General features: G+C 33.4%; 1 protein-coding gene across 7 annotated transcripts in view; it reads left to right on the top strand.

Moving 5' to 3' along the window:
• The window catches only part of UBE3A (ubiquitin protein ligase E3A), a 95,843-nt gene that overhangs the window by 58,355 nt on the left and 14,753 nt on the right, over positions 1-22,735 (top strand). For all 7 annotated transcript variants that reach the window (XM_011216926.3, XM_034667981.1, XM_019793022.2 and 4 more), the window contains 6 exons: positions 5,649-6,895; positions 16,049-16,193; positions 18,947-19,152; positions 20,052-20,216; positions 21,772-21,927; positions 22,022-22,095. In XM_011216926.3, the coding sequence (XP_011215228.1) occupies positions 5,649-6,895; positions 16,049-16,193; positions 18,947-19,152; positions 20,052-20,216; positions 21,772-21,927; positions 22,022-22,095 (1,993 nt within the window). The remainder of the gene's footprint in view (positions 1-5,648; positions 6,896-16,048; positions 16,194-18,946; positions 19,153-20,051; positions 20,217-21,771; positions 21,928-22,021; positions 22,096-22,735) is intronic.

Genomic DNA, 22,735 nt, shown 5'->3' with positions numbered 1-22,735 from the left:
ATCAGTGAAGATAATCAGTTAGTAACAAGGTATTGAATTTCTGAATCACTGACAGGGCTCAGCCCTACCAAAGGTAATTCTATTTTAAAAGAGGAAGCTTTTTATAGTAGCATGATTTAAATGCAGATTTAATTTAATTGGTGACATGGAATTGTGTTTTATCTTTTACTCTAACCTCACAGTAAAGGTGTTTTCATAACTTGATAACGACTTTACACAGCTTCAAAATGTGTGGTTCCATTACATGATTTAGCTCACACGCTATGGATAAGTAGGTGAGTGTTGTCAGTATGTGTAATGGGGAAGTTCTATCGATTCCATTACACACATTTCTCCAGCAGGTGTGCATCACAGAGTAAGGGTTACTAAATGTAGAATGTGCTGGTGCAGTTGAATGCAGCCAGCTGTAGGGGATTATAGTACAGGGTGGATGGACACATCTTTTTGTCTATGTGCTTCATCATAGGTGCTTATTTAGTGGTTATTCCCAGTGTTTCTTTCCTATTTTTGCTCAAGTCTGTGTAATTTAGCAGTTCCTTATACTTTCTTACAATATGCTACTCTCTCCTCCTGCTCCCTTTTTTCTGTAACTTTCTATTTACTGTAGTATTTTTCTACTAGGAATTACAAATGCATTAACTACACTAGTACTTTGGATTGTTAATTATATTTGTTGGTTCTCGTTACAAAATTCTGTATGTATTGGATAGTCTGCCCCAAACTGTTTTTGCATAAAAATTTTCTTAAGTGTAGAATTTTGTAGATGAAGTGTATTTTCAGGAATATACATACATGACAAAATACACAAGATATACCATACAGGAATGTCTCTTCATTTAACATTTTCTTAGTTGAGCATCTCTTTTTCTTGATAAACATTGTGAATGTTTTTATCTCTAATTATAATGTTCTTTGAACTAATTTATGTCCGAAAAACTCAGTTCAGCATTTTAAACAAAATACTATGTAGAGAAAGTATTGGTACGTTTTATATGGAATTAGTACAATGTCAGAATCACTTGAAGGCATTCTGAACAGCATGTCAACAAAGGATATCTGGGTCTAGAGTGTTGCTGTCCCTTAGGATAGGTCATGTTATGTATGAAAAACAACTTTTTGTTACTAAGTTTATGATTTGATGATTTAGGAAGCAGTGTTTTGTGTCTTAAGCTAGTTACTTAAAATAGTTATTTACTCTTGGCTACATTTTAGGAAATAAGGGTTTTTTTGTTGTCTTGTAAGAAGGTGTTATAATTTTTTCTGATTAAAATAATGAAAAATAAGCTCCCAGGTAGTAGTTTAACACTTTTCAGGAAGAGATTACTGATGTTTAGCAGATGATGTCTGCACAGTTTCCCCCACTATCTGAAAGTAGAGCATTCCTGTGAAACTTTCGTGAGACAAAATGGCATACACAGTGAAGAAGCAATTACCATTAATTTATATGGAAAACATTTTGAGGTTCCCTTATTCACAAAATAGCCTCTCTTAGCCTTTTCTGATACCTTAGGACACATCTTGCTAATGGATGTACAAAATGAATTAAGATAAACACGGACGCCCCCAGACACTGTTTAAAGCTATGGTGACTTGAGGCTGAGATGCTGAGTGTAATTCCTGGGGAAGGAGATTCTTAGTGCCACTCTTGGTCCTCAGAGTATATGTTGCCTCTATAATGGCTTGAAGTAAAACAAACACTAAATGCTTTTTTGCTTTTTAACTTTCTTACTATAAGTGAAGTAGCCTAGTGGGAACTTTGGAAAAGCAGAGGATATCTATGTGTCATAATAGAACAAATCTAAAGATTAACTCTTAGAGAGTTAAAGCCCATAAAAGAAACTATGGGTATTGACAGTCTGGTAGCAGGCACCAAAGATCAGATTCATGGTGTGGTAAAATTTGGTATTTTTGTGGTTGAACTTTTACAGCTGTTCATTTAATGATCATTTGCATATCTTGTCTTTTACTATGGAACAAATATTAAAAGAGGTAGAAATCCATATTAAGAAATTTTATATGTTGTACATGTATATAAGTCCATTTGTCACAGTGAAGATTGAATTACCTATGTGCCTCTAAAATTATCCTCTGCTTAAATACTTGTTGACAGCCCTGCCACTTCCTTGATAGATTAAGACTTTTGTCAGTATTACAGTGTATTATATTTGACCAATATAATCTCCATAAAATTAATAGACAAAATATATCAATTATTCTCTTTCCTGTAAAATAATTTCTCTGAATAGTTTTTCAGAATGCAGAGACTATTTGGGGTGCTCCATTTTTATTTCTTCCACAATTTGGTGGTGCTTTTATTGGCCTGTATAGTACTGCCTAATGGAAAATGGTCTTGAAATATTAGTAAACATTGTTTTTTATTTTTTAATTTGAAGGACAATATTTTATAATTTGTAGAGACACGCATAGCTTTTGCTTAGATAATTTGAAGACGATATTAGCTTATTTTATATACTAATAAAAATTAGATTCTTTTGTTGTACTCACAATGAGTTAATCATGTTTGACCCCATTTATCAGGAAAATAAACCCCCAGAAGTTCATCAGTGGACTTCCACTTAGGTAATTGGCAGACCTAGGCCACATGTCATCCTCCAGGTGCAAATGAGGATTGGAATACTAGTGTTTAGTTTTTACAGTTTCTGTTATGATGGCATGTCAGAGAAGAGGGGTGAATAGATTTGTTGGAGTTAAGCCAGTCTACAGTGTCTGCCCAGATATATTAGAGAGTTGGAGGAAGACCAGAGTTTCATAAGATCACCTTTTAGATACTGATGGTTAATAATAATTCTAATTTGGAGTTAGAAATAATCTCAGTAGAAAATTTAAGTTGGCATATTCATGTGAACTAAACTAGTATAAGTCAGGATACAGAACTCTTGGGGTACTATCCAGCATTGAATGTTGACGTCTTTATGTCAGTTGAAAATGATGTCCTTTGGTCGGTCATTAATGGTTTCATATGCTTTTAGTAATTGGTTAATCTTAACCTGTCTACCAACATTTGAATACTTAGCAATATCAGAAATGTGTGATAGTCCTTAGGGATCACAAAAAAACACACATGTACAAATAAGTAACATGGAACTTTCAAGTTTTTTGAATTATCTTTGCCCAGAGCATTCATTCTTCCTTTAGCTGTCAGAACAGGTGATATAGTTGATTTGTAAAGTGAAATTCGATTATCTAATGTTTAAACGATATTTTCACTTTTTTTATTAATAGGTCAGAATATTTTTGTTTCTGTATTTTCATTTGAGATACAGTCATTTTTGTTCTTGTTTGAATATTAAAACAGTTTATTTTATCCCCAGTTACCTGATATTCATGCAAGTCATAAGAGAAAAATAGTGTTGTCGAGGTATATTTCTCAGCTTTGGTAAGGTGAAATTTTGTGATTATTTAGCTTATCTCAGATTATAAGTGAGAAAATGAAGGGTGGGGTTTTGTTTTTGTTTTTCTTTTGAGAATAGATCGTGAGAGTGAGTACATGAGAGCTAAGCTAATTTTAATTTTAAAATGCTCTTTTTTTTTTTCCTTCTTCTTTAAAATTGAAAATCATGGTAAGTACCAGGGAGTTTATTATTCGAGGTATTGAATCTATGATTTGTCCAAGCATTGAGATTTACTACTCCTTGAGTTGGAATGTTTTACATGGTTTTTCTTGTGATCAGTGTATTCAGTGCTTTCTATGAAAAAGTCAAATGTTATGAAAGCTCAGATTAAACTATGTGAAATAAATTAACATTTGAGTAGAAGATGACAAGTTGGAGTTTTAGACAACAGCATGTTAAAATTCTTTTTTTGTGTGTGAGTAAGCAAACCATAAGAGAGAGAGCACACGTGGAGTTTTCCTTTTTTGTTCTAATGTGTTTAATCCAGTGGCATTCCCGTTTGGGAGTGGAATGCTTATGCATTCCATAACCTCCAAACTTACTCTTCATTCCTCTCAAGGGGTATATATGTATAGATTTAAATTTTGATGGTGAAAAGAATTAGAGCCATTTGTTTATCTGGTTTTCGTCTGAAAGGGAATAATGGCAAATATAAAAGTATTTTAAAAGGTGATAATGGAGGTCTAAACTACTATTTAGAGAAAGATGTGAGAGGGAAGTAAAATGAATGCCAGCAGACTGCTATAGACTCTTTTACCACTGCTGTAGTCCCTGGTTCCAGAGATTTTTATCTCAAAAATCCTTGAAATGTTCTTTTCTTTGTTCCTTCTGTGATTTCATTAGAATTTCAGCTTGTTAATATTACTATAAATCTGAAAATGTGTAATAAATTGATATTTGGTCTGGCCTTTCATTGCCTCCTGTCATTTTTGCCTCTTACGGGGGTTCTTTCTTTATGGGGGAGAATGGATGTGATAGAAAAACAAAATAAAACTCCCTTGGATTTAAGTAATAAAGACTGCAAAAATAATGATAATAAGCTGCAGAAACAGTCAGCTTATGTCACTTATAAAATTTTTATTACCGGAAAAGGACCAAGAAGGATTAAGCATAATTTAGACAGTCCACTGGTATTTTAAAGACTTTGAAGCAAGGTGGGGAAAGGTGAAAAGCTTCTTTCTATATTAGTAAGGATCAATTAGACTGCAATATTAAGTACATACCAGAAAGAGCACTAGTTTATTGAACAAAGTGGAAATTTATTTCTGGCTCATCTACTAGCCATGGTATTCTAGGTTGGCAGAGTTCTGCTTCACGTAATCATTCAGAAATGCTGCTGTAGTGACATTGTTATCTTCAACACATGGCTTCCAGAGCATCCTGGGAACATCATCCCATTAGCCAGAAGGAAAAGCTTTGTCCTGAAAGTAGCACTTAACCTCAAAAACCTGGGAAAGCTGGAAGATGTGGTCCAAATCTGCCCAGAAAGGAGAGGAAAAAGATTTTGGTTTCACTTATCTGCTTATAAGTTGCCTTCTACCACTCTTATTTTTTTTATTACTCCATAACTATTTCCTTTTTATTCCAACCTGATTCCTGACTACAGATGGCAGTGTTTGTCAACTTCAGATCTTATGAGAAATGGTATAGTAATTCTTTTCAATCATCCGCAGAATGACCACCCTGGAAAAAACTAAAAGGGAAGACTCAAAAGGAACCAGTTTAATTTTAAGATATATAAAAGTAAGACAAGGGCTGTTTCCCAAAGCAGATGCTGAAGGAACCTTTCTTGCCTTCCTCAGTCTTTCAAGAAGAGTAGTGAAATAAGAAGGAAACCTCTCAGAACTGTAGTGTTTCTGCACTAAAGTGAGGTTGTAAGACGTGTATTGTGATGAATCAAGTCAGCACATGATTGTCTTGGTTCAGATTTATAAATTAAAGCTACATGTTAATTTCCGCTATGATTATGAAAAGAGTTTGAGCTCATTAAAACCTACATATTATTGAAAGAAAGTAAAAGAATGGGTGAGGTTGTTGCTATTAATAATAGTTCATTGACAAAATAAGGAAATATATCTTGTTTGTTGAATCTAAGTATTAGATATGTTTTAAAAGAGTTGTAAGTCATAAATGGTATTGAGTACAAAATGGCTGTTTTACTTTACACTAGAACTAAGATAAAGTAAACATACTTACAAAAAATAAACATTCTCCCTTTTTTCTCTAATTTTTTAGATGTGACTTACCTAACAGAAGAGACGGTATATGAAATTCTTGAATTATGTAGAGAGAGAGAGGATTATTCCCCTTTAATCCGTGTTATTGGAAGAGTTTTTTCTAGTGCTGAAGCATTGGTACAGAGCTTTCGGAAAGTCAAACAACACACCAAGGAAGAACTGAAATCTCTTCAAGGAAAGGATGAAGACAAAGATGAAGATGAAAAGGAGAAAGCTGCATGTTCTGCTGCTGCTATGGAAGAAGATTCAGAAGCATCTTCTTCAAGGATAAGTGATACTTCACAAGGAGATAACAACTTACAAAAATTAGGCCCTGATGATGTGTCTGTGGATATTGAGGCCATTAGAAGGGTCTACATCAGATTACTCTCTAATGAAAAAATAGAAACTGCTTTTCTCAATGCACTTGTATATTTGTCACCTAATGTGGAATGTGACTTGACGTATCACAATGTGTACTCTCGAGATCCTAATTATCTGAATTTATTCATTATTGTAATGGAGAATAGAAATCTCCACAGTCCTGAATATCTGGAAATGGCTTTGCCATTATTTTGCAAAGCAATGAGTAAGCTACCCCTTGCAGCCCAAGGAAAATTGGTTAGACTGTGGTCTAAATACAGTGCAGACCAGATTCGTAGAATGATGGAAACATTTCAGCAACTTATTACTTACAAAGTCATAAGCAATGAATTTAACAGTCGGAATCTAGTGAATGACGATGATGCTATTGTTGCTGCTTCAAAGTGCTTGAAAATGGTTTACTATGCAAATGTAGTGGGTGGGGAAGTGGACACAAATCATAATGAAGAAGATGATGAAGAGCCCATCCCAGAGTCCAGTGAATTGACACTTCAGGAGCTTTTGGGAGAGGAAAGAAGAAACAAGAAGGGTCCTCGAGTGGACCCACTGGAAACTGAACTTGGTGTTAAAACCCTGGATTGTCGAAAACCACTTATCCCTTTTGAAGAGTTTATTAATGAACCACTGAATGATGTTCTAGAAATGGATAAAGATTATACTTTTTTCAAAGTAGAAACAGAGAACAAATTCTCTTTCATGACATGTCCCTTTATATTGAATGCGGTCACAAAGAATTTGGGATTATATTATGACAATAGAATTCGCATGTACAGTGAACGAAGAATCACTGTTCTCTACAGCTTAGTTCAAGGACAGCAGTTGAATCCATATTTGAGACTCAAAGTCAGACGTGACCATATCATAGATGATGCACTTGTCCGGGTAAGTTGGGCTTATGCTTAAAAATTAGTGCTAGAATAAATACGTAATATTGGGGCAATTGTAATACAGTTCAGTGAATTCATTTTACACATGACTGTTTGAAAAAAAAATATGGCATCATATGGTATAGGAATATATGGATGTTTTTGTATTTGTAAATATTATGCTTTTGTTATTCCTGTCCAAATTTATAAATGTGTTCCACAAAGTATTGGTTGTCTTGAATGAGAATGGCTCTCTTTGAAAAAGAATAGATTTTCTAAATATCAACAACTAACCCCAAAAGTTTCTTCTCTATTCAGAAGACAAGTAGATGCTGGGAAAAGACCAGAGCACAGTAACAAGGGGAATGTAGAGATACCCAATAATAAGTATGAATGTAAAATCTTAACTTGGAAAAGTAGTACAATAAAATCATACATAAAATAGTAAGTGGTATCCAAAAATTCCATGGCATAAAATTTAGAGTTATGTTATTGTGAAGGTGAAGCAATCTGGGCAGTTTAATGGGTGCTGCTAGTAAGAGTTCCTGCTGGATCCCTCAGAATGCCCCTGTGTAGCACTGCCTCATTGTGGTATTTTCTTACCACTTAAATATCTTGGAGTTGGTCGGAACCACTGGGAAAACAGCAGCCATTCCAGGAATCTTGAAATTTATGGTGCTTTGTATCGTCAACCCAATCCAGGGAGATAGAGCTGGGAGAATATTGGGAACACAGGTATCTACCTTCTAACTTCCTGTTTTTCCAGATTGGCTGCCTTCTGTTAATTCCTTGCCTCCACAGAAAATAATATTAGTGCTCCCATTTAAGAACGCAGGCCTGGGCAAAAGACAGAAACCAGTTGCCAATCACATACCAAATTTGCATTTGTCCTAGGGTGCTTTATCACAGGTTGTAGGTTTTTTTTTTTTAAGGTTTTATTTTTAAGTAATCTCTACGCCCATCTTAGGGCTCGAACTCACAACCCCAAGAAGAGTCCCATGCTGTATCAGCCAGGTACTGCCCCCTTTATCACAGGGTTTTATTGTGTATTCATCATATACATAACCCATTATTACTAGTTCCTTTTTTTTTTTTTTTTTTAAACAACTTCAAGTAAAATTTGATGTCAGGTAAAATTAAGATACGGTCAACCTTCCATACTAATAGAAGATAAGAACCCGTGACACAACTAGGAAATAGTGATACTTATTTTAAAGTATGTTTTAGGATGGATTTGTCTAAATCTGAGTATTATAAAACTGTAAACCAGTGGGAAAAGTTATTTGACATTTCAGAAATTTGAAAGTTGCAGGGATTGTGTGTCTCTTTTGTTACTGGTTTTTAAAAATACCAAATATATTTCTAGTGTTGAGGAAAGATTATACATTATTTAAGCAACTCAAGCAGTTTTTCAACAGAGGCAGAAAGAGGCATTAGTTGTTTGGAGTAATTATCATTGCTTGCTTTCTGGTGCTCTTTTTATTTTACTCTTGTAGTTTGGGGCTACATAAATAATTAATATACTTAATGACTGATAATCAGGCAGCCAGCAACTTACTTTATGTAATTAAGCAGAATGGTAGGGTATTGTATAAGGATGTGAGTGATGTTTTGTGAAAAGTACATTGAGGTCTGTATGAATTTCGGTTGTTAGAGCAGAACTGCAAATCCGAAGACCATACAATTTTATGTTTGGCTTCTTGGGTTGGGATCATTTCATCTATTTCCTATAAAAGCTATGCCTGGCCTTTAAAAAAGCAATGAAGTTACTCTCTATAAGATTAATCCAGAGTTAGAAATTAAAAAAAAAAAAATTGTCCACCTTCCTTATCTGCTGTAAGCTAAGAAATCTACCCAACCTTATTTTCCTTCCCCTGCCTGTTTCTCACCACCACCCTCTCTCAGTAAAGCAAGGCTAAGAACCAACAAAACTTTAAGTACTTGTTGTATACTTATTTTATCATCTAGAATTTTGAGGAAACAGTCATTTTGGTTTATAAGGCCTTTTTTAAAGCAGGTTTTAGAGTAAAACTGTGGACTTCTTAATTATACTAACAATGTTTTTTTTAGTGAGTTCTGCTTAATTCTGTCAAACCTGAATATTATAATTTGATGGATTCACTAGTTAATATCTGTATCTGAATATTACCAGTCCACAAAAGCAGTTTGCTTCAGAAATCTTGTGTGTGAGGCACTTTGCTAAGCAGTAGAGATTTAAAGATGAATTATGACCACTGAGAAGCTTCTTAGGGGTGCTGAATGCTCATACTAAACAAATTTTACTTGTCTTTCCTTTTTTCTTCTTTTTTAATAACAATGTGAAAAGGATAGAAAAATAAGAACATCAAAATAGGCCTTGTGAGTGAGTCAAATTGGTACTCTTTTAAAAATAGTACTCATAGCTGGTGTGATTATGATAAAGTCATAGTATTTTAATAACAAAATGTAGAAGGTTTAGGGGCGCCTGGGTGGCTCAGTCATTAAGCGTCTGCCTTCGGCTCAGGGCGTGATCCCAGGGTCCTTGGATCGAGCCCCGCCTTGGGCTTCCTGCTCTGCTGGGAGCCTGCTTCTTCCTCTCCCACTCCCCTTGCTTGTGTTCCCTCTCTCACTGGCTGTCTCTCTCTGTCAAATAAGTAAATAAAATCTTTAAAAGAAAAAAAAGTAGGTTTACAACAAAACATAGTTTAAGGTCATCCTCTCAGCTGAACTCTCAAAAGTACTGATGGATTTTTAACATCTTATTCCTCAATGATCTACTTTGCTTTTTTAAAGCCTTTTCTGTAACAGTTTGACAAACAAAATAAACCTATTGACTATTTTTTATGACCTTCTAATTTGAAGTACAGAGTAGGGTTGGGGAGAGAAGAGGAAATGAGAATTGTGGTGAGCTCAGGATTAATAATTAAATAATTAAGGTTATAGAGTCGTAGACTTTTAAGAGCTGAAAGGAGCCTTAGAGTTCATCTACTTAGTTTACAAATGAGGCCCAGAAAATAATGACTGCATATATGACACTCTTGAGTATGTTTTCTGTTAGGTTTTACTTTTTAGTTATTAATTGTAAGGCTGACGGGCATGGTGGAAAAGGGAGGAGTAGTACCTTCCATTAATGATTATAGATTTTTTTTTTTTTTTAAGAAACTGTGTTCCTTACTTTACCGTGTAATTCAAACCAGATTAGCAAATTATTTCCTAACTGGAGTTTTTAGAGGAACTGGGTTTTGTTTGTATTAAAGATTTATTTATAAGAGAGAGAGAGCATGAGTGGGAGGGGCTGAAGGGAAGGGAAAGAGAATCTCAAGTTGACTCTATACAACAATGCGGGGCTTGAGATCACGACTTGAGCCCAGACTAAGAGTTGGACCCTTAACCAGCTGCACCACCCAGGCGCCCCTAGAGGAACTGTCTTCGATGACAGCTGAAGAATTAGTCTTTACAGTATTTTATTGAAACTTAGGTACTGTTGATTGTAGGATACACTATTACTCTTACTACTTTTAGTAGTAGGAAAAAATGCTGCCAATTAGTTGTGAGATCCTACCGGTTTTATGGTATATCCTGATTTCAGAGATGTTAAAATGTGAAAACAGAGAAATTTTAGAATCAATGAAATATGGTAAAATATAAGTTGCCTTTTCACAAGTAGGTGTCTCAGAATCATTTAAGAACTACCCCATATTTGTGAATTATTGCAGTATTTCTTCCCAGGACTTATTTTCACTATTTGTTGTTGTTGTTTCTTAGAAAATAGTACAGTGACACTCATGAGCTCACTTGAATTAAAACAATCCAGACCGTGATAAGGCTTTTACAGTATTTTACTAATAACATTTATCTGTTTGTGTATTCTTTTAAAAGTAGATAATTTGTCATTTTTCTTAGACAAAGCATTTCCAAAGGAAAAGGGTATGAAATTTTTTTTTCATTACTTTTATTTTAGGAGATTATGTTAGGAGAGGACAATATCATGGAAGACAATATTGCCATCTGTGACATAACCAAAACTGCCTTCACATCTGAACAGGAAATATGTTTTTTTTTTAAAAAAAAAAAAAAGTCCAAGGTTCTACCTTCTAGAGATTCAGATTAGGAGTTCTGGTGTAGGAATTAAATTTCTCATAGTGCCCCCAGATACTCCCTGATAAAGCCAGACTGCAAACCAGTATTTGGGAACATGGCTATTGGTACAGTTTATATATACATATTTATTGAGGCCATTTTTATATATAAGTACATGTTTAGGAAACTGGCAGTCTTTGAGAGGATGATGAAAATACAGTGGCGTGGGACTTGGTTCAGATTAGTCAAGGAATCCTAGAATTCTAACTAGGGATCTAAAGACTGAAAAGAATGGCTGAAATGGAGAACCATATAGGAAAATCCAAAAATATGAACCAGAACAGATCAAGGTGATAGACACAAATGAATAGCCCTGCTACCAATTGGTTCTGCTCAATCCCCTCTAAAAAAACGATTAATGTTTTTTCTGGCTCTAACAGTGCTGTCTATCCCAGTCCCCACCATTTTCCTTGGCAAACACCCTTAGTTATTATTGAAATAAAATTTGATTCTTTTATTTAACAATTGACCTACAGTGCTTTACGAATAAGATTATCCTGTGCTGCTCTGAATATGATGAAGTGTATCTTGTACATTCATTATGTTGTGCTTAATGCGATGACCATTATTGTTTCTTATAATTTATTCCAAATGAAATGAACTTTATGCCTAATTTATAAAAGAGATTAAGAGAGTGAAGTAGATCTATTAGATTCTCAGCATCACTTAATAATCTGAAACAACAAAACTTGTCAAACTCCTTAGCTTTATATGTGAGAAAAGAGAAATTCAGAGAGATTCTGGCCTACAGAAATTAATGGCAGCATTGGAAGTAGAACTCAGGGTTCCTGGTCTCAAAAGCAGATGTGATTATGTGATATGGTTGTTACCCAAACATCTCAACTTTATATGTGAGATATAAAAAACTTTCCTTCATCTGTTTTTAGAGAAATGAAAAAAATTAAATATATCTGAATAATCTAAAGGTCTTACTCTAGCCAGTAGCTTAAAGTTATAAACAAAGTAAGTGTTTAACCATAGGGTCTAGTAAGTTGACCGAAGTTGCTTAAACCAGCCATTCTTAGAGATCCTAGATATTCTTAAGTCTTAGAGAGGTCTATTTTATGTGACTACTACTTCTGCTTAAATGTCTGTACCATTACGGAATTTTTTTTTCAATTATGGATAAAGATGACTTTATCATGAATAATAGTAGCCCAGAATCCTGTAAGATTTTAAAGGATGGGGTTTCCTTTTGACTCTTGTAAATCTGGCAAGTGGGATTTTTTATCTTAAGGTGTCATCCTACCTACGTATTCTGGGAATGTTTTGATACCAGATCAATTTTTTAAAAAATGATCTCTCTAGGATTTCATCATCATGGCCAGTTAAAAGTTCAGAAATTGAAAATCGTTTTGTCCAACAATTGATGAAATCAAGAGTCTTAGTAAGAAGAGGAAGTCATATAAGGAAGAGGTAGATGTCATTACATCCAGTCTTTTTTTGTTTATTTTTCCCCAGCAGTCTGTCTTTTGCCAGTCTCCATATTAAATTAATATACCCTTCTTTAAGAAAACCTAATATAAAAATACAGGTCTGTATACTAAATGATTTCTGTTCAAGGATGCATACAAATTCTCCTTTTCAGAATGAATGTTCACTGACACAGTCTTTTAAGGTTCCAAATATCCTACTGCATTCAGGACAGCTTTTGGTTTTCAAAATTCTGTTTTAAATGGTATGTATGTATTATAGAAAGTGATAACACCTGTACCGTTCAGTTCTTAAATCATTCTCTAATTGAATTATGGGTCAGAAGTGGTTGTTTTAAGAAAAATAAAAGTAAGTGCAATCCGTTACTTAATAATGGCCTTTGTCGAAATGATAACTGGTAAATTTTATGTTACAATTAAAAATAAAAATTGTTTTTTAAAGGTAGGCTACCCATGTATACAGAAATGATAACAGAACCACTTAATATGTACCTGACAATTATAATCTAACATAGATAACAATGGGAAATTTTTACCTGCAGAGTTCAGTTGCTACCTATTTTTCAAATCGTTCTTTTACATATTTGCATTTGATTCTAAAATATATGTTTATTGTAAAAAATAATTAATATACAAAAGCTTAAGGAAGAAAATAAAAGTTATTTGTAATCTCAAAAAAGATTATTGCTAGTCTTTGAGGAGAGCAGGAAGGCATAGTAGTTAAGAGCTTGCTGCCTGGATTAGAACTCTGTTCTACCATTTACTGATACTGAAACCAAGTTATTGAATCTCTCATTACTTTGGGGTCTTCATCTGTAAAATCGGGTTGATAATATTACTGTCCACATAAGGTTGTTGTGAAAATGAAGCAAATTGATATATGTAAAGTGCTTAGAATAGTCCCCTGACACATAAATGCTATATATTATTGTTGTGTTATTGTTACTGAATATTCTTTTTCTGTAATGTCTGGGTTGTTAGGTTTTCAGGCAAGCCTGAAAAAATTTTTAAAGAAACAGTAACAACAAAAGCTAGTACTTATAAGGCATTATTGTACAGGGAATTCATCTAAGTGTTTCACATATATTTATTTCTTCTTAATATATCATTCTCATTTTATAGATGACAGTAACAGAAAGATTAAGCTATATGTTTACAATTATAATTATAGAACATTGCATTGAATTATTTTTGGCAGTCAGGGTGGGGAGCAGAGTGGAGATTGGTGGGGATGGACAGAAACGTAATATTTAATATTAAGAATTAAGATAAATTTGTTTCAGTGTCATGTAAAAAGTGTCTCTGGTGGAGCTAAGACTGCAACACATGGTCTCTGAATCCTGTAGAAACAACACCAAATCCTTTAAAGATACAGTCACATTGATAATGGAGTCAACTCTCATTTATGAATGTTAATGAGGAAGAACTATAGGAAACATAATTTAAATATCAGATAATCATTTTTTTCACCTTGGAATGCATTATACTTTTGATGTAAGCAGGTTTGTCTTTGTGTTATAAGGGCATATATAAACATTGACTTATATTCCTTTAACACCTAGGCAGGTGGGAACTGGAAGAAGGAAACTAGGAATGCGTTCCATGGCAATATGGGATGTTGGCGTGATGGGTAAACCACATTGGAGCTGATAATTCTAATTTAGTTCTCAGCATTCTTTATTTTCTGTGGCTTGAAACAGGTTTCCAACTGGAACTATTTTTCCCCAAGGTTATTTTCAAAACTTGGGACAAGGCTATAAAACCAAATTGTGAATCTTTTCTTCAAAGATCAAAGTTGTTTTAAAAGGTTGCAACATGATGTGTTATCTTAAGATTGCCCACTCTAGAACTCTTTGTTATATATTTTTATTAAGCCTTCACATCTTTCCAGTATGAAGAGTACTGTTCCTTTTTTTTCTTTGCAGATGAGGAAGCTGAGGCTTATCTGAGTCGCTTGCTAAAATTTAAAGTTTAAAACTTAAGTGGTAGTTGGAATTAGTACAGAGTATTCTGTCTCGGTCTCCACAGCACTCTGTCACAAAAATAAGTTATCCTAATACAACTTGGCATAAAAATGATTTTGTAAATATGAGAGACCACTGTTGTACAGGACATTTTTAAAGCTAAAGATTCTAAATTCATAGAATTACAGAATTCCGAAGTTGAAGATAGATCTAAGAGATCATTTCATCCCTTGTCCTTAAAACCTTTTTGACTGTAATCCCAAGTAAGATATTTTGCATAGCATAGGTACATGCATGCATATCTGTCTGTACATACAATTGAAATAGAAGTTTCATAAAACAGTAGATGCCATTACTGTGTGGAATACATTCTGACTTTCTCCTCCCATTGTTGGTTTTAAACCACTAAATGAATTGGGCTACGCACTAATGAGTTTCAGTTAGCAGCTTGAAAAACATTGATCTAGGGCAACTGGCTTGATTTATGAATTCATGAGATTTTATTTTTAATACACCTGCTGGAATGTCCAAACCAGTGCTGTTACCGAAAGTCATTACTTTAGGACTGTAGTACAGTTACTTTGATGATGTTTGCATTGCTCAAAACCATTTTTTAAATTCTAGGTGGAATAGTTGAAATACGTTGACACACCCTTAAATATTCTGTTTTGGCAAACATAAAAATTTTCTAACAGCCAGATGGCATTTAAAGTCAATGTAGCAAATAAGGTGGGTGATCAGTCAGGCATTCTGTTACTAAACTTCAGATACATTTAAAAAAAAAAAAAAGCAGTGTAATTATTTCACGTTAGAATCTAGTGTGGATTTTCTGATTAATCTCTTAATGACTGAGATCAGTTACTATGTATATTATAGATACAAAACAGTATCTGGTAAAGATTTATAGTTAAAAAATGCTAGATACTAGATTTGATAACTGTTAGTAAGGAATTAAGGGTAAGGATATGAGCAAGCGTATGTCTCATCTGCTTTCAAAAAAAAGTGTATATGAGATGTGTTGTGATCCATTAAGAAGTGGCAATTTATACTAAGCACTATAAGAGACCATAAATTGTTTCCCTATTTATTCAATGTGTTTTTTCTCTTAATTGAAATTATTTTATTTATGGCTGAATGGATTAACAAGACCTAATTCCTTAGTTTCTGTTCTATTAAACATAAAGAAATACTAACAAACAAATTTGAAGTCAGACTTTTACACTCCATTGTTTTTGTTGAAATGATTTAGTTTGAGTAGTCACTTACGTATTTGGCTGTCTTGACTTCTTTCCATGTCCTAACCTTACAGCCCAGGTTTGTTATACAGAAGTAACAAAAAAAATCTAATTTTAATTTTCTACTATATGGTAATTTCATAACAAATCAGTAGTTAGAAAGTAACCTTTTATAAATCTATGCTGGTTTCTTTACTGTCCTATTTTTCCATTATCTGTGAGACTGAATCTTTGCCTTTACTGGCTTTTTACCAGTTTGCTTCCTGTTTCCATTTAAAACAGACCAAAAGTCAGTATTTTTTATTTGCTCCATAGCCCTACTCCTTGTTTTTATTTTTTGCTTCTCCTTATTTTTATTTTGCTTTCATCCTTAAACTGGCAGTCATCTTCTTTTCACTTTTATCTTTTCACTCATTAGCTAGAGATGATCGCTATGGAAAATCCTGCAGACTTGAAGAAACAGTTGTATGTGGAATTTGAAGGAGAACAAGGAGTTGATGAGGGAGGTGTTTCCAAAGAATTTTTTCAGCTGGTTGTGGAGGAAATCTTCAATCCAGATATTGGTAAATATTTTAGTGATGTGATCATGATGTCATATCTTTTTGAATTAAGGATTTGTTTACCAGGGTTTATAAAACTAAATATTCTCAGTTACGAAGAACAGTAATAGGTTTTGGTATGGATTTCCTAGAATCACAGATAATGATTGAATTTGTGGCTTTGAGGGACTGATTTCCATCACTCATTTATTCAAGTTCTTACTAGATTACTTAGACAAATATTTTACTACAGGAAATTATCTCTTAGGTAAATAAATTGAAAACACTTTCGAATGGTATGATTTCCTTGCTCTTTTTACTCTTTTAAACATTCGTCAGAATCACAGCATTTCTGAAATAAGAGTTCATACAACAGTGGTCTGAAGAATATTGAGAATGCCTCACAAGTGTACATGCTCAAAGTTTGGAATCCCTGACTGGTATCAAATTAATTAGGCTTTTATTTGCTACCGGATTTAATGGGGCTTAATATTACAGTGTTTTCCCAAACTTTTTGAACTCCAGAACCATTTTTCCACCCCACATCTAATAACATTTTTCTCCAAGTAATGTTTTTTATTGAACAGTTTGGGAAAAACTGATCTACGTATGTCAGTCTGAAAGTGAAGGATTTGAGCTTTACTGATAGACAAAGTAGATAAAGTAGAACTGGTAAAAGACTGCAGCTTCTTGGGTTGTAGTCTTAACTGGGTAGCTGAACTGATTGAGTTTCTATAATACAGCCACTAACTTAGTTACTAGGTTTGCTTATTTTTAAAAACTAAATGCCTAACAATTACAGGAAAAGGATTCCACTAAAGGTACTGTCAGAATTGTGAAGAATGTGACATAGAATAATGCATATATGATTTTCATTAAGCTTTGAGAATTGAGCTTGTTGATTCTCTGTGTGTACATTGAATTGACTTTTCTGTTCTTAGTTGGTCGTATATATACATATATGTAAATGGAAGTAGACGTTTTGAGTTCATGACATATAGTTAAGACTATTTTAGCTAATGTTCATTAATCAGAAGCCTATGTAATTTGCATGTGATTTGTTAAAAGTAAATCAGAACGCCTAAAATCATGCCTTTTTTGTGATAGAAAATTAATTTGTGAGCTTCTTAGGTTTGGTAGACCTAAACTCTGGGTTCCTTCGTGTTTTGACACATTAAACATTGGTCGTAAATCATACTTAACGTCATACGCAGATATACTTTTAAGAGAAAAACATATATCTAATAGTTCCACTTGATAGTAAGGTAATTGAAATGGTAGCAGGTAAAACTATCAAAAATGAATATTTTAGAAGAGCCACTCTTTATGGTGCATTTCTTCCAGGGACTGGCAAAAATGTGCCCAAAATGGAATCACTTTGAATCTTAAAATTATCTTTCATACGCAGAGATTAGAGTAATGACCTCTGTAATTTATATTCTGATTAATTTTTAGTTTATTGCTCTTGAGACCAAGGACATGCATTTGTGAGATTTCACTAGATTTATTAATTAATTGTACTTATTTTTGACGGTTCTTGACTCTGTTAATAACATATTACAATCTAAATGAAGTTTTAAGCACTTCAATGAATCTTGTAACTTGGGTGTGTAAAAAAGTTTAGATCTAAAACAAACTCAGGTAAGAATTGGGTAATTTTCAAACTTTTATTTCATGAACATTAACTTTCATTTAAAAAATGTCCTATCTTTATACTCTTATGATCCAGGGAATAAATCACAGTTCCTTTTGTATTTAACTTGAACTAACTGTGAAAATAAACATTTTTAAAGCTTTCAAAAATCATATAAATTGTTGTATTTATGTGTCATATTGATTTCTACAGTTTGTTCTATTGGAAATTGCCCTTTTCTCAGACCTAATTCTTAAAATATTTTCATTCAGTTGCACAGTAGCAATTGAAAAACATTTTAGCAAAGTGAGAAAAGTCATAAATTCATAAAATATCATGTATCCTTTTCCTTAGATACTCTATTTGTCTAAAGGGAGGAAGATAATTCTGCCTTAGTAATGGTATTCAGATAAGTAAAACCAAACATTCCTAGTTTTTAAAATGAATGATACAAAAAAGATCTCTAAGCTTGGGTTTTGAATAGTGAAGACCATGTGAAATTGAAAGAAAACTACAAATGCAAACTATTTTTATTTATTAGCTCACAGTTACGTGTAAGTATTAAATAGCTTTCGATTTTGGATATAATCTAACTTCATTAGATTTTTTAAGCTTATGTACTTGGCTTCACCTGACTTTGTTTGAAAGGTGCTAGAAAAACTTCATGGGATCATTGTGCAGTTTTGAAAAAACAAACTTCTTTAATGAAATTCAGAATTGTTTTTTGAAACCACATGTAGATTAAATATGTTTTAATAAATTTTTATGAAGCTTTTTTTCCTTTGGTTTTGCATTTATTTTCAACCATTCAGTGGATAAAATATCAATACAGATTAATTTATCATTTGTATTAGTAGAAGATTAGAGAACTTTAATGAACATTTTCCCTAACTTCTTGAAAATTCAACCAAAATTGCTCATTGCTTTGTTTCCGTGGCTTCTTAAAATGACGTACTACCATTTACCACAATTTGTAACGATCATATATAATTGAACTTTGATATCTCAAGTGTTAATGTAATAGAGAAAAAAAATTTGTACACCTACTACAAATAAATTGTGTTGTTATTTTATATTTATATTTGTATTGCTCATCAGTAATAAAATATAAAAGTAATATATTTTTTAAAATCATTTCTTATAGGTATGTTCACATATGATGAATCTACAAAATTGTTTTGGTTTAACCCATCCTCTTTTGAAACTGAGGGTCAGTTCACTCTAATTGGCATAGTGCTGGGTCTGGCTATTTACAATAACTGTATACTGGATGTACATTTTCCCATGGTTGTCTACAGGAAGCTAATGGGGAAAAAAGGAACTTTTCGTGACCTGGGAGATTCTCACCCTGTAAGTCTGTAATTTTTTTTTGATGTTTAGATTTTATTTAAAAGCAAAACTAAAATTTAATTTATGTAAAAAATTTAAAGTTTTCATTTGGAATCATTTTCATTTGTTAATATTTATACGTAGTAAGATAAGGTGGTTTTAATCTGTTGAAGTACCATGAACACTTAAAAAAAAATTCAAAGCGGACATTTAGTATAACTGTCAGCAAGCAGGTTTTGTAGGTTTGATTCTGTAGGAAAGGGTTTTTAAACATGCCGTTTTGGTTTTGGGGTTTTATATTTGTTTTTTTTTTTTTTAAAGATTTTATTTATTTATTCGACAGAGATAGAGACAGCCAGCGAGAGAGGGAACACAAAGGGGGAGTGGGAGAGGAAGAAGCAGGCTCATAGCGGAAGAGCCTGATGTGGGGCTCGATCCCATAACGCCGGGATCACGCCCTGAGCCGAGGGCAGACGCTTAACCGCTGTGCCACCCAGGCGCCCCATATATTTGTTTGTTTTATTAATAAATGAAACCACATGAGATTGCCAGGTGAAATCAGAGCTGCTCTGGATAAGGGGTTTGCTGGCTACAGTTAGTAAGTCTGTTTCTGTCTCCAACTCCTCCCTAACTGTGACACCTTTGAGGTTCTCTCATAGAGCACAGTGGTAAAAATCCATTGCTAAATTGATTTAGTGGTAAAAATCCATTGCTAAACAACGCTGTTGTTTTCTCAACAGAGAATTGGACACATCAGTAACTGTCATTTTTTCTGTATTGTAAACTATTTGGGGGACAGAGAGGATACTTTCCATGCTTTAGTTCTTATTGTCAATTTTTTTTGCTTCCAAAGAAGAGGGATACAAACTGTCATATGTTATAGTTTTGTGGTAACCTAATTTTTCATTTCTGGTTGTTAGGTCCTGTATCAGAGTTTAAAAGATTTATTGGAATATGAAGGGAATGTGGAAGATGATATGATGATCACTTTCCAGATATCTCAGACAGACCTCTTTGGTAATCCCATGATGTATGATCTAAAGGAAAATGGTGATAAAATTCCAATTACGAATGAAAACAGGAAGGTAATAAGTGTTTTAATATCATCATTGTCTTGGTCTCTTTATTAACAGAGTTTTAAAGCATATGTGCTTGTAATTTTTAAAGAAGTATCTAAGGTCATACGAAACTCAAGAAATCGAGTAATCAAATTCTTACAAAAGAAATAGCCACAGTTTTCTAAGTCTTGGATATAAGCTGGTATGAGAGCCTGTAGTTCGGCACTAAACCCCTTTTTAAGAAAGAGGACAGGACTAGGAAATAGTGAATGACACAGTGTGGTTGTAATAAAAACAAGAAACAGTGTATTTCTGATACTAGACTGTACAGGGGAGGGAAACAGAGATCTCATGATTAAGGTCCTTCTCACCCCACAAATGATTGTTGCCTTTAATGTATACGTATACATACGTGACTTAAAAACACTAGTGAAAAGTGTTCTTTAAGTCAGATATATGTTTTCTGTATGCATCTGGAAACGGGAATAACCCAGAACATGACAGGAAAATTAAGATAAATATATACTAAGCTTTTAAAAACAGTTTATAATAATATAATTTTTGATAAAATATTCTCTAAGTTAGGATGCAAAGTGCATTTACCTTTTATGGTTTGGTACAAGAGCTTATGTATCAAGTAAAACACCAACATTTTTGCTGAACTGGATATAATAGGCAGCTTCTCAAACATTCTAGCATAGACAACATGAGGCTTCCTGGTTTGCTCAAATCTGGTACCTTGGAATTGTTAGCTTTTATGAATAGATGGATATACATGGTTTAAATGTCTCTTGTGTTTGCATATCTGGTTGAGAGACTCTCAAAATTGTATTGAGGCCCAGCTTTTATATTGTCTTGTTTATATAATATCAAAATTTAAACTTACATGTATATTTAATGTACATGACCTTTTTATAGTTCAATATTGGCTATTGCAGAGAGCTGTGAAATTGTTAAAGATACAGGCATACTTTGTTTTATTGTACTTTATTGCACTTTGCAGATGTTGCTTTTTTTTTTTTAATAAATTGAAGATTTATGGCAACCCTGAGTTGAGCAAGTCTGTTAGCACCATTTTCCAACAGCATTTGCTCACTCTGTCTCTGTCTCTGTGTCACACTTGGGTAATTCAGACTTTTCAAACTTTTTCATCATTATTGTATTTCATCTGTGCTCAGTGATTATGATTCACTGAAAGCTCAGATGATGGTTAGCATTTTTTTGCAATAAAGTATTTTTAAAATTAAGGTATATACATTGGGGTTTTTTTGACATGCTGTATTACAAACTTAATAAACTACAGTATAGTGTAAACATAACTTTTATATGCACTTTGGGAAACCAAAAAATTCATTTGACTAGCTTTATTGCAATAACTTGCTTTATTGCAGTGGACTGAAACTGGACGCACAGTATCTCTGAGGTATGCCTGTATTTTCCTTTGTATGTGTAAAGTTTGAATCTTTAAAAATACTCTTGAATGTTCCTCTTTCTTTGGGAAAATAAAAACAAAACAAAAGGATATGTAGCCCAGTATCTCGTGTTTATTATAAGAAGTTCTTGTGGTTAATGTTTTCTGCAGGAATTTGTCAATCTCTATTCTGACTACATTCTCAATAAATCAGTAGAAAAACAGTTCAAAGCCTTTCGGAGAGGTTTTCATATGGTGACCAATGAATCTCCCTTAAAGTATTTATTCAGACCAGAGGAAATTGAATTGCTTATATGTGGAAGCCGGGTAAGAAAGCAAAGTGTCTGCAAAAATATCCTATTGATTTATTGTTTGTAATGGTGTGGTAAATATGTTAAGACATATTTTCTTGAATTTGCAGAATCTAGATTTCCAAGCACTAGAAGAAACTACGGAATATGACGGTGGCTATACCAGGGACTCTGTTCTGATTAGGTGAGGTGCTTAATTCTTAAAAGGAAGATTTAATTCATCAAAGGGGTGTGTATTTTATGCTTTAGACTCACCAAATAAGCAAACTCACAGGTTCTCAATCTATAATATTAGAAGTGTATTTGTAATATAATCACCATTTTTATTGTTATTCTTATGATTTTTTTTCTTGAATGAAGTGTTTTATGTAAGTCACATGTTTTCTTCTGCATTTGGGATTTAAATTATCTAATATTCCTAGTGATTCTGATTAGTATATGCTTACTGCTGTTTAAAAAATGATGGAAATAGAGCTACCGTCTGAATATTTCTTTCTTTTGAATGTTGTGTTTGTGAACTGTTACTCTCTACCCCATATGAAGCACCTTTTGTGTGAAATGTTACTTTATTTAATCTTTATGATCACATGCCAAGATACATATTAGTTTTTCTTTTACCCCTGAAGAAACTGAGCCCCAGATTGTCACAGAAAAATGCAAAGATTGCCAGTCTTTTCTGTTTCCAAACAAGTGCTGTTTCTACCATACTGTCTGCTTTTCTGTACTACACTATTCAATCTTAAAAGACATAGGCTTCTTCCTCCCTTGTGGAGATTGGTAAAAGGGAACAAAGATGCTTTTTTGATGCCCACTGGTGGGATAAG

This window comes from Ailuropoda melanoleuca, chromosome 9 (genome assembly GCF_002007445.2).
Source record: "Ailuropoda melanoleuca isolate Jingjing chromosome 9, ASM200744v2, whole genome shotgun sequence".
Lineage (NCBI taxonomy): Eukaryota > Metazoa > Chordata > Mammalia > Carnivora > Ursidae > Ailuropoda > Ailuropoda melanoleuca.
The sequence above is the reverse complement of the archived record's forward strand: the minus strand, read 5'-3'. Positions and strand labels throughout refer to the sequence as shown.